Source organism: Balaenoptera acutorostrata, chromosome 13, assembly GCF_949987535.1.
Source record: "Balaenoptera acutorostrata chromosome 13, mBalAcu1.1, whole genome shotgun sequence".
Classification (NCBI taxonomy): Eukaryota; Metazoa; Chordata; class Mammalia; order Artiodactyla; family Balaenopteridae; genus Balaenoptera; species Balaenoptera acutorostrata.
In genome coordinates, this window is record NC_080076.1 from 11,249,678 (window position 1) to 11,262,020 (window position 12,343).

General features: G+C 38.9%; 1 protein-coding gene across 1 annotated transcript in view; it reads right to left on the reverse strand.

Annotated features, from left to right (window-relative positions):
- CDH7 (cadherin 7) overlaps positions 1-12,343 on the reverse strand; it is a 131,371-nt gene that overhangs the window by 36,526 nt on the left and 82,502 nt on the right. The window contains exon 7 of the mRNA XM_007189932.2: positions 955-1,208. Coding sequence (XP_007189994.1) covers positions 955-1,208 — 254 coding nt within the window. The remainder of the gene's footprint in view (positions 1-954; positions 1,209-12,343) is intronic.

Sequence of the window (12,343 nt, forward strand, 5' to 3'; positions counted from 1 at the left end):
ACGGGTTCGAGCCCTGGTCTGGGAAGATCCCACGTGCCGCGGAGCGGCTGGGCCCGTGGGCCACGGCTGCTGAGCCTGCGCGTCTGCAGCCTGTGCCCCGCAGCGGGAGGGGCTGCGATGGTGAGAGGCCCGCGCACCGCGATGAAGAGTGGTCCCCGCACCACAATGAAGAGTGGCCCCCGCTTGCCGCAACTGGAGAAAGCCCTCGCACGAACCGAAGACCCAACACAGCCAAAAATAAATAAATAAATAAATAAAGTAGCTATAAAAAAAAAAAAAAAAAAAAAACATGCATGTAGCTCTCAGACTGTAAAACTGTAGTAAAAAGTGTGAACTGGAATGTTGTGATATTTTGAAACGCTTACATATCATCATTCTGTTAGTCCTACAGAGTTGGTTATAACAATGTGTCTACTCTCTCTACAGGACTATTGAAAGGACATTTTAAAATAGTCCTTATATATAGATACGGTATTATTTTATTTTTTATAAGTGGAATTAATAAACAAACATATACTATCCATATAGACCAATATAAAAAAGGATTTGTTGAAAAATTAACCCCTAATTTAAATTGTTTATAAAATTAGTTTTCTAACATCTGCATTTATCCTACAACAAGGACATGCATCACTTTCTCTCTGAACACAGTTTGTGTTGATAGAGCTCAGGATAACTGGCTGAATAGGCACATCAGCTCTGCTTGTGGATGACAATGGTGCCTAAAGATACTGCCACACAATAATGGCCTTGGATAATCAGGTGACACATTTTCGAATTACTAAAATGTTGCATTGTTCTGATGTTGTTTCACTTCTGCAGCTATGGCTCAATACGTATACAAAACTGGTTTTTGTTAGCTATGACCCCAAAGCATCATAACGTAGAGACATGAGTTGTGAATAAAGGCACATTGTTGCAAAATTACAGAAAAGGAGAGCAATGAGCTCTTACCTCACAGGGCTGTTGGAAGAATCTGGGTCGTGAGCTGCTACGGTCCCAATGATATTCCCAACCTGGGTAGCTTCCGACACCTCCATGGGGTACAGGGGTGAGGAAAATACAGGGGGCTCGTCCACGTCTTCCACAATTATCTTCACGGTTGTCGTGTCGCTGAACGGTCCCAAGCTTAGAAAGCGAGGGTCGGCATCTCTGTTTGCAGCTTCTATCCGTAGCGTGTAACTTGTTTTGGTTTCAAAATCCAGGTCCTATAAAGAAAGTTGTTAGGAAAATTAAATTAAGGCAAAGCAGAGCCTTTCATTCATGCACGTCAATAAGCATAGTATGTACTCCGCCAGGAAAATGCACCAGCAGCATTCAAAAGTAATAAATAATAATGCCAGTCAGAATCCTTGCTGCTTTCTGGCTCATAGACAACGTAAGTACATTTGAGCTAACTTAATCCACTCTGCCGCCGTACACTGCATGGGCAAATACAGGTCTTCAGAACATTATTTGAAAGACAACTGATATGATTTTAAAATCTTTTCTAAGAGGACCTCAAGGTAGTATACTTCAAGCATGTAATTTAACTGCGGTATCCAGGGGTGCACATTAAAAAGGAAGAAAAATATAACTTTCCGTTGAATTTCTCATTTACAAGGTCATTTTCATTGATTTGGGGGACTCCTTTACAATCCTTAACTTTCAAGTGTTCCAAATGCAGCTGTACCAGAAGAGGTGGCATATCGAGGTTATACAGCCTGAACACATAGCTGGTTCTTCTTGAGGAAGCATCCACTGTGTCTCTCTTCAGTATTCCGCCATCAGTATACACTGTCTCTCTCTCTGTCTCTATTTGTATTAGAGGGTTGACAGTTATATTCTAGAATCACCATTCTGCAACTTTTCAACAGGATTAACATGCTAACACTTTTCTCAAAAACAGTGACCCAAGTCAAACCATATGGTAGCTTAAAAAATTGTAAGGGCAATTAAATGTTGTACTAATGAAGCACCATCTGTGAAAAAAAAAAGAATTCTATGCCCAACAGGTAGAACTTGTCTGTGACAATCACATGCTTCTCTTTCTTCAAGGGGTACAGAGAGTCCCAGCTTGTTGTGACTTTCAATCTCAATCTCACCACTAAAAAACTGTCCCAAAATGTTTGTTACATTTAATGATATAAAAACAAAAACTTTAGAAAGAAACCAATAGAAATACTAGCACATATAAAGCATAATTTACTTGTCATTTTTAAGTGTTATTTAATAAAAAAGCATTAAGAAAAATGGGCTAAAATGTACTGCTGAGAACTGTAATCTAAATTCATCCATCGTGTGTATGGGCATATGTATGCTATATATGCAATATATATGACAAAATGTACATACCACTTATATAACAACACATATATATACAAATAAAAATATATACTATATGTGTGTTGTATGTGTTTCCACATAAATAGGACATGAAGAGATTCCATGGCTCATCTCTTTTTTTTTATATGAAAAATATATAAACCAATACTCAAAACAGGTTCACAATATCTAGGCCAGAGAGCGCTTTACTCAAATGTTTATCTGCTTAACAGCTGTCTCATCTAGTAGATTGTAAGCTCCAAACTGTTTTGTTCAGTACTAGCTAGCATTCCCAGAATTGCCTGTTCTCAATTTGGTACATTGAAAGAACTCAATAAATTCTTAATGAATTAGGAAAAGCTAGAATGTAGCTATCCAGGCCTCAAGAGCCTCAAAACGGAACTACACCTTTGCCCCAGAGAATCCAGATGACTGAAGTGGGAGGTAGAGGAAGAAAGAACCAGGTATATTGTTTTTCTTGACTATAAAAAACTTCATATAATTACTGTGGGAAAACCAAGTTTTAATTCTCATCTGAGGTCTCACATGAAAATTCTGGGGCACGTGGTACACAGCGCCATAAAAAGCACCTTATTAATAAATTCAGTGATATTTTTATGAGGCTACCTTTTTTTTTTTTTTTTTTATTAAATTTTTAATTTTTATTTTTTTTAATGCTATTCTTGTCTGCTTACATTATTTTTATGTATGTATGTATGTATGTATGTATGGCTGTGTTGGGTCTTCGTTTCTGTGCGAGGGCTTTCTCTAGTTGTGGCAAGCGGGGGCCACTCTTCATCGCGGTGCGCGGGCCTCTCACTATCGCGGCTTCTCATTGCCGAGCACAGGCTCCAGACGCGCAGGCTCAGTAATTGTGGCTCACGGGCCGAGTTGCTCCGCGGCATGTGGGATCTTCCCAGACCAGGGCTCGAACCCGTGTGCCCTGCATTGACAGGCAGACTCTCAACCACTGCGCCACCAGGGAAGCCCGGGGCTACCTTTTTTTGTCTATTATCTAAAAATATTTCTACCCCAATGGTCTTCAACCAAAGGTAAGAATCAGAACCACTCAGGGGAATTTTCTAACACATTCCTGGCTCCTTCCAAGAAGATTCTGATTCAGCAGACCCAGGATGAGTCACAAGCCTATGTATTTTGAAAAGGCTCTTCAAGTAATTGTGCTGCAAATCCTCTTCTAAGAAACTTGACCTCTTTGTTATAATTTTCTGGGGCCTATACATGTAATCCGATATTTAATTTGGGTTCTGCTAAAAATAAAACAAAGCATTCTTATTTACCTAAATGCATTTTCTTAAGACACTCTAAACATACTCACACATAGTGTGAATATGAACATATTCAGTCTGTAGTCTTTTCTATTTTTATTTTTTGGCCATGCCATGCACCTTGCAGGATCTTAGTTCCCCGACCAGGGATTGAACCCGCGCCCTCCGCAGTGGAAGTGTGGAGTCCTAACCACTGGACCTCCAGGGAATCCCCTCAGTTTGTTCTTATAATATTTATAAAACTGATAAATTAGGAGAGAAATATTACTTTTATATATTATGTGTCTATGTAAGATAGACTATGTAAAAAAAAAAAAAAACACCCTGTTTACCATCTCCTTTTCAATTGACTCAAAACCACAACTTTAAAAAAAAATTTAATTTTTATTTGGCTGTGTTGAGTCTTCGTTGCTGCACGCAGGCTTTCTCTAGTTGCGGCGAGCGGGGGCTACTCTTTGGTGCAGTGCGCGGGCTTATCATCGCGGTGACTTCTCTTGTTGCGGAGCACGGGCTCTAGGCGCGTGGGCTTTGGTAGTTGTGGCATGCGGGCTCAGTAGTCGTGGCTCGCGGGCTCTGGAGCGCAGGCTCAGTAATTGTGGCGCACGGGCTTAGTTGCTCCGCGGCATGTGGGATCTTCCCGGGCCAGGGATCAAACCCGCATCCCCTGCATTGGCAGGCTGATTCTCAACCACTGTGCTGCCAGGGAAGTCCAAAACCACAACTTTTAATGTATTCATTCAGGTTTACCAAAGGGACAGCAAGTCTTTCTGTATTCAAGTAAAAGTTTGACTGACTTATGAAAGAATAATTTACATTTACTGCACAAATGAATGCAATTATTTTATGGCAACTTGTTTTTTTTTAAACGTGTCTAAAAGGCAACAACATGCAGTAAAGACATCTGGATGCTGCCAAGTCATAAAGAAACACAGGATCATGCGTGATGATTGGTTGCCTAAAAGCTATTCTGAAAATCGAGCAATAAAAGAATTCATATGAAAGCCTATGAATCAAGATTCCAGACAGAAGGAAGTGCCACACAAAATGATTTTCAGAGCAAACCAGAATAAGCCAGACTAGTTTTCAAAGAGGGGTGTGGTGTGATGGATAGGATTGTTAAGCAAATTGAAGAAAAGGCTTTTGCAATACAATGGTAATTCCTGTTTCTCTTTCTTATTGATTTCTACAAAAGCAATACATTCCATAACTATTAGATTTAATGAGCAAGGTTATACCCGGGGAAAGAAAGTTAAAATAATAACTGGGGAAAGACGAAGAAGAAGGAAAGGGAAGGAAATAAAGGCAATGTCTAAACAGATTCTATTCAATACCTGAAACTACATAGCATTGGAGACTAGATGTATTTGGAAATTTGACCAAAACACAGTTCAAGCTGCAGCTCACAAGATAATAAATATGTAGGATTATTAAGAACCTGAAACCAATTATTGTCACTCTGACCCAAACTAGTGATGCCACCGAGAAGTTGCTTTTTCATCTGTCAAGTGACATCTATGTCAGAGATGCTGAAAGAGAAAGCAGCTTGTTGGGCATATTCTTTCCTAAATTATCAAATAGGGTTGTTGAAATTTATTGCCATCAAAGGATGATGAACTTTAGGATTAAAACAGTAAGCATTATAACTAAGACAGTGGTCAGCAACCTTTTCCTGTAAAGACCAGACAGTGAATATTTAGGCTTTGCAGGCACCATGTCCTCGGCCACAGGTAAATGGACTAGCTTGGCTGTGTGCCAGTAACATTTTGTTTACAGACATGGAAGTTTGAATTCTATTTAACTTTCACGTATTCTTTTTTTTTTTTAATTTTTTTCAGTCACTTAAAAATGTAAAACCATCCTTAGCTTTTGAGCTGTCCAGAGACAGGCAGGCAGTTGTTTGCCAATCCGTGGTCTAAGGAGCCCCAAATAATAAGCTTCTCTTTCCAGATCAGAGGTTCATCCCTCTTCCTCCCACCTTTTTTCACTACAATTAAAATGAACTATTCACTATAAACAGCACACTTTGTCCCTTCCAGTTTGTATCACCTGCTGCTCCCTCCTTCTCATGTAACTTTGTCTGCCATTTTTTCTTACTGAAATCTTTTGGAGACCAGCTATCTTCTTCTTTATGAGTGATCTCATAATCCCCTCACCTAAAAATAAAACTTCTTTATATTTATAGAGAGCTAACTCCAAAAAAACTTTTAAACACATCTTTAATGTGCATTTTAAAAGACAGAAGGGGGCTTCCCTGGTGGCACAGTGGTTGAGAATCTGCCTGCCAATGCAGGGGACACGGGTTCGAGCCCTGGTCCGGGAAGATCCCATATGCCGCGGAGCAACTGGGCCCGTGAGCCACAACTACTGAGCCTGCGCGTCTGGAGCCTGTGCTCCGCAACAAGAGAGGACGCGATAGTGAGAGGCCCGCGCACCGCGATGAAGAGTTGCCCCCGCTCGCCGCAACTAGAGAAGGCCCTCGCACAGAAACGAAGACCCAACACAGCCAAAAATAAATAAATAAAATAAATAAACTAAAAAAAATTAAAAATAAAAAAAAAGACAGAAGAAGGTTGGTATTATTGAAACTAAATAGCAAAGAGCTCCAGTGAAAGCCCAAAATTTTATGTGTACTTAGGGGCAGACACTACACGTGAATTCCAAGCCACATCTGTCCACTACCCATGCCGTTTCTGCTAGAACAAGCAGGCATTGTTCAAACTCTAAGAGCAATTAGGGCCTCATGGTGTATGGCATTATCACATCTCGGTATCTGCCTACCTCACCAAGTAAGTAGGGTTGCTGTAAATTATTCATAAATTTAAAGCATCTGGAACAGTCATGGACACAGAGTAATTACTGTATAAGCATTTGCTGTTACTACTATACTATTATTAGTGCCATGATTTCCGGCTAGATTATGAGCAAATCAAATGGAAAGTAAAGAACTTTCTCTTCTGTTTCCCCCATGACACCTCGGCCTATATCTTTGGCAAAGTCAGTTTATAATATTCATCTGTTACATTCAAAACAATTAACTATCATAAACAGTGGAGACTCATCAGTTCCCCCCTGCCATTTTTAGCTTCCTCAATAGTAAAAACCTAAGTTAAAATATCATCTTGAATTCATTTAATAAAATCATTACACTGCATTTTTCTTTCTCCATATAGCTCACCTTCTGGTCTATAGCCAAACACACTCTCGTTAAGCTCAATGACCTCCTTTAGATCTTGTACTTTGGGCCAATGCTGTTGTTGATGTTTCAGGGACTGATCCAAGTTACATCGTTCAGGAAATTCTTCCTTCTGTTCCTGTAACCACGGCATGGTACCATCAGGGGTGTGTGTGTGTGTGTGTGTGTGTGTGCGCACGCGTGTGCGCATGTGTGTGCGCGTGCGTGCACGCACATGAGACTGTCTATGTATATAGTGTCTTATGTTTAATACTGATTTTGTACAAAAGCACTGAGACCATTCATCATCTTTAAAAGCATTTCTTTCTCTGGAGCTTCCAGCTCTCTTTTGGATCAAAGCATATACTCTGTTGCTTTCAATATCCTCCCTTCTTGATCAAATCAATATAAATCATTTTTCCTACATAAATGGGCTTAAATGAAACTGTACCAATGGAAAAGAACCCACAATCATAACTTTCCTTTTATGATTAATTTATTCTAAATAAATCTACTACCCAGAACCTTAGAAGCAATCTACAACCTTGGACAAGGTATCTCAGCAAAGAACAATTTTGTACATTTAAATACAATAAGAATTCTAAAGTTTTTCCCTAAGTACTTTCCAAAAGCAAAAAATGCCATTATTATGCACAACTGCACTACTGCCTTTATTTCCCCCCCATCCCTGGGTTATGCCCAAGAAGGCCTTAATATCTCTGTCAGCTTGACTAAATGTAGACAGGCTTCTTCCTGACTCTAGGCCCCTGACCTACCTTTTCTTAGAACCAATCTTCAGCAAGAGTCTTGCTCTAAGTTACAAAACTACCTGCTATCACGAAAATACAAGAAAATTTACTTTTCCTTTGGGTAAAGCAAACACAGTGTCACCTACACCCCTGCCCCCATTCCACACACACACACACACACACACACACAGACACTCCAGCTCTTAAAAAATTCTCCAGGCCTTTGTTCACCTGAGTTCAGTTTAGACTGAATTCTCATCTCTCTCTCCTAAATGCAATATCCTTGAGGTCTGTCTTACTTGTTTAACTCTGTCCAGTGACATTTCTGCTTTCACAGCTACAAGTGATTTTATCAGCAGCATGCAGCTTTTACCTGTCTTGAAATTTTTGCGAATCACAAAACCTATATCCAGATTTGGGCAATAAGTTATTTTTTTATAGGGAAGAAGGGAAGAGAAAGATGTGTTCTAAATTGTTTTATATATATATATACACACACACACACATAATTGTTATATATATATATATATATATATATATGTAATAATTATGTATATAATGGTCCACATTGATGCCCTCAGAGAGGCTCAGGTGTTAAGGGGGAGAAGACCTCTGGAAGTTTCGCCAGCTCTGTGGGTGTCCTCTACAAGGGACTGACCCTTTCATGTCTGTCTCACTGTGCTAGGCTTTGAGATCTATGATAGAAACCAAATGTATAATCTTACACAGGTAAGTAGGTAGGTTACCAGTTGTTACAAGTAGTTAACAACTGTCTTAGATAGGACAGAGATTCACTGACTGCTGAATGAAGAAAGAAAAAAGAAGAAAAAATTCTAAGAATAAATTATTTGAAAAATAGCAAAATGAATAAAAGCAAATTTAGAATAAGCAGTAAAAAAATTACTGGGTGTCTCCATGTCCATTTTACATTTTTATGAGAGTCATTATTTTAACTTTCAAAAAAACCCATACTTTAGCACAGCTGCTTCTCAGGTGCTTGATACAAACAGTCACATTTTGCAAAGATCACTTCCACTACATAGAAAGTATCTGGTGCTCTACAAGTAAACTGGGACTCTGAGAAAGGGTCCAGTTTATGAGTAACTGCAGAAATGTTTAAGCCTAAGACATTAAATTATGTCAAGCTATTAGGAATAAAATAAGGATACAAATATCAGGAATTATTATTTCCATTATCTAGCTCCATGAGTGCCCTCTGACCTCCAAGAGTACTTACGTTAACATTTTAACCTAGACATAAAGATCACTGAATATTTTTTAAAAAGCAATTCAAGCAGGTATCCTAACACATCTCCATTTTGTAACAATTTTTTAAAAAAATTCTATGACCACCAACTAAATGCACACACATTTCAAATTGCTAATTGCACTTGTCTACAAAGAGGCAGTACCATAAACGGCTAAACGTATTTCCCATGAACAATACACGTTTATATAGTCCTTACCCTGTGCAGGTTAGAGTTCTAAGAGTGAATTTAGGTAGGCTGTTTGGATTCTATAAGCAGAAGATAAAAAACAAGCCTTGCAAATGACTATATTCCTGCCTACCATCAAAAACCTGGTTCACAGTATAGCTCAGATTGATTCCCTTACTGTGCTGAGGTCCATATTTCCCAGCATGCACTACTGACTGGACCAAGAACTTCCATGAAAAGGGTCTCGATCATTTTCAGGGAAGCTGAATCCAGATTATGACCCAAAGAGAGTTTAGTTTATGTTCTCCTGGGGACCTTTATCAAATAGTGGCAACTATTAATTAATCTTGATCCACACAATTACTTTGTGAGTAATGCTGACAGTGGAGAGGAGATTACAGCGGAAGTCAGCGGATCTGAGATTCACCCTTACTTTTGCCACTTCATGTAAATGTAACCTGAAGGTTTTTAGTTTCTCTGGAGCAGAGCTGGGACCCAAAATCTTTTTTCTTCTTTCACAGTATCCACAATATTTTATAGCTCCTCTCTTTTCATGTATTTCCACCCCCCCATCACTTCTTGAATCTGGGTCACCTGGTCTTGCTTCGATCAATATAATGTGGTGGAAGTGATGTTGTGTCGGTTCTGGAAATCAGCTTCAGGAGACCATGGAGCTTTTGTTCTTGCCATTCAGGGAACAAAGCCAGGCTAGCTGCTGGCTGATGGAAGGCACACTTCCAGCCCCTCTTGTCATTCCAGCAGACACACAGCCACCTCTACAGAGGCAGATCCACCAAGCTCACGAGCAGCTGACCTCTGTGTGAGCCCTCGGAAGACCACCCTGTGTGAGGTGGTCTTCCGAGGGCTCACACAGAGGTCAGCTGTGTGAGCTGACCTCTGTCATGAGGTCATGTGTGAGCCCTCGGAAGACCACCCTGCCGAGGCCCCACCAAACTGCTGACCCATGAAATCACGACCTAAAGAAATAATGTTTTAAAGCACCAGCTTTGGGATGACTTGTTAGGTAGCAGCTGATACCATCACAAAGAGGAAGAGAATAAAAGTGGGTGACTTCACTTTTTGACATGTGATGGCTGCATACCCAGGGAAGATGAACCAAAACAGACTTGAAATGACCAAGTGAACTAGTGGCAGAGAGATCAGATCTAGACGTGGAAATTTCCTTGAACTCCAGGCCTTTGACTCTTATCATTCCCTTATTGGTTATGTCCTGTCTTTACTATATAACATAGATTCCAGGATCCATCAATCCCCTCCCTCTACTGACAATATATGCAATTCTTTTTATTGATCTAAATATGAATTTTTATTTGCTTTGTTGATCAGTTATTTTTAAATTATCTTAAAATACCTTAATCCTGGAAGAATACAATAAATTGCCTTTTCTGAATCTTTCTCTGCCCTAACTTAAATTTGTCAGTTTCACCAAGTAATGTCTAAAGCATTCTTTCCCTCGTTTTATATGCATGCTCCATGATGTTCTCAGTCGTCCCTTTCATTTTAATTGCCATGCATACGCTGTGACTCCCAAACCTAAGTCTGTACTCTAGACCTCTCCTCTAAGCTACAAACCCTCATTCATTACCTTCTAGATATCACAGGTAACGCAAATATATTCCAAACCATTTTAATCACCTCCACACTCCCATTCTAAAGGAGCAGCACATTTTTCATCTAGCTACTCATACTAGAATCATTAGTTTTATCCTTAAATTCTCTCTCCAACTTTCCTTAGGTAATCACTAAATCCCCTCTTATCTACTTCTTAAATATCTCTTTCTTGGAATCCTACCCATTGAAACTAATCTAAGAAACAACACACCGTGGAAAAAGACAGAAATAAGGAAAACTGTGCATTATCTGTGACTTGTACTAAGCAAAACAAAACAAAACAAAAAACCATGAAGGGCTCACTGGAATATGTCTTTGACATACACATATTCTGAGAAGATTGCTCTGATAACTGCCAAAATCAAAGACAATGGAAAATACTCCTAAGGAACAGGGTCTTTGTCTCTTTGATCAAGTCTATCACGTGTTAACATTCACATTACTATCAACATTCTTCAAAGAGTGTTATCTTATTTTTTTAAGACCCTAAATTCATCTCTAATCTTGACTATTCAAAAATGAGTAACTTTATACTCATTTATTATACTCAAAATATGTAGAGAACAGTCTATACACATGCACCCATGTGCATGATGATTAAAACGATGTTAGGATCCACTTATATATACACAGTAACAATGGGTTGAACAAATTGGAAAATATAATCTGAAATTCAGACGTTCACTAAATTAGAGTTATTGTATTAATCTAAAACTAAAATCCAAAATGTATGCTTTTTCACAGTCAAAGGAGACACATATCTTTCCTCCATTTTGAGAAATGTGCATCCACAGCGGCAGGATTACTTAAATAACATCTTTGAAAGAAAAAAAGTGCAATGAAAAGAAGAAAAATAAATTGGAAATGTTGTTGGTTTCATTTTCCTCTACCACACATCAACAGCATTTATGAAATACTGAAATACATACTTGACTCTGGGAATTACCGCAAGCAGCAGACAAAGGAGACGTCTCAATAACAAGACAGCAAACCCAGAGCTCAGAAATCTGTGCAGCTGAGTGGAAGTTTGACAGGACGTGGCATATTCTAACCCTTCCTCTCCCACAGGGAATGGAGGCCATGTTATCAAGACCTCCCCAACAATGCTCTATTATTTGATGGTTTTGACTTCATTCAACCTTATTTTAGGGTATGGAATATGAGGAGATTATGAAGATAGCACAGCAGAATGGGCGTGAAGAAGCTTAAATATGTTATTTGACAGTATGATATCAGCCACCGTACAAGCCATCCCCGTGCCAGAAACCGGATGTGTACTTATCCTTCACAGGAAATGCATTTTGAAAAATGCTCATTTTTTACTGTACTGTAACTCTACGTAGTAATGTATTTTACAGAAGCAAAATTCCATAGGTAATCCCAACTGAGGTCTTACATTGAAAACTGAAGTACATTAAAGGTAAGATTGCCATACTTCAAAGGAAAAATAAAAGACTAAATTTCCTACATTGTAAATTATGATAGGGAAATGTAAACAGAAAGAATTCTAGGTAGAAAAAAAGACAGTTTTCACTCACGTGGGATAATACTTATGTTTATGCTTGGTGAATTTTGAGGCCCTGTGTAAAACTGGTTACAAAGGTTATCATCAAATCATTCAGAAATGGCCACAGAAATAGACTGTACTTTGCTTTAATGTTTTAACACTGTGGTTTTGTTATCATTTTAAAAAATACCTAAAATATATACGCATCTCTATTCTTAATGTATAGAAAGGATAATTGAATTCTGAAAAAATAATTC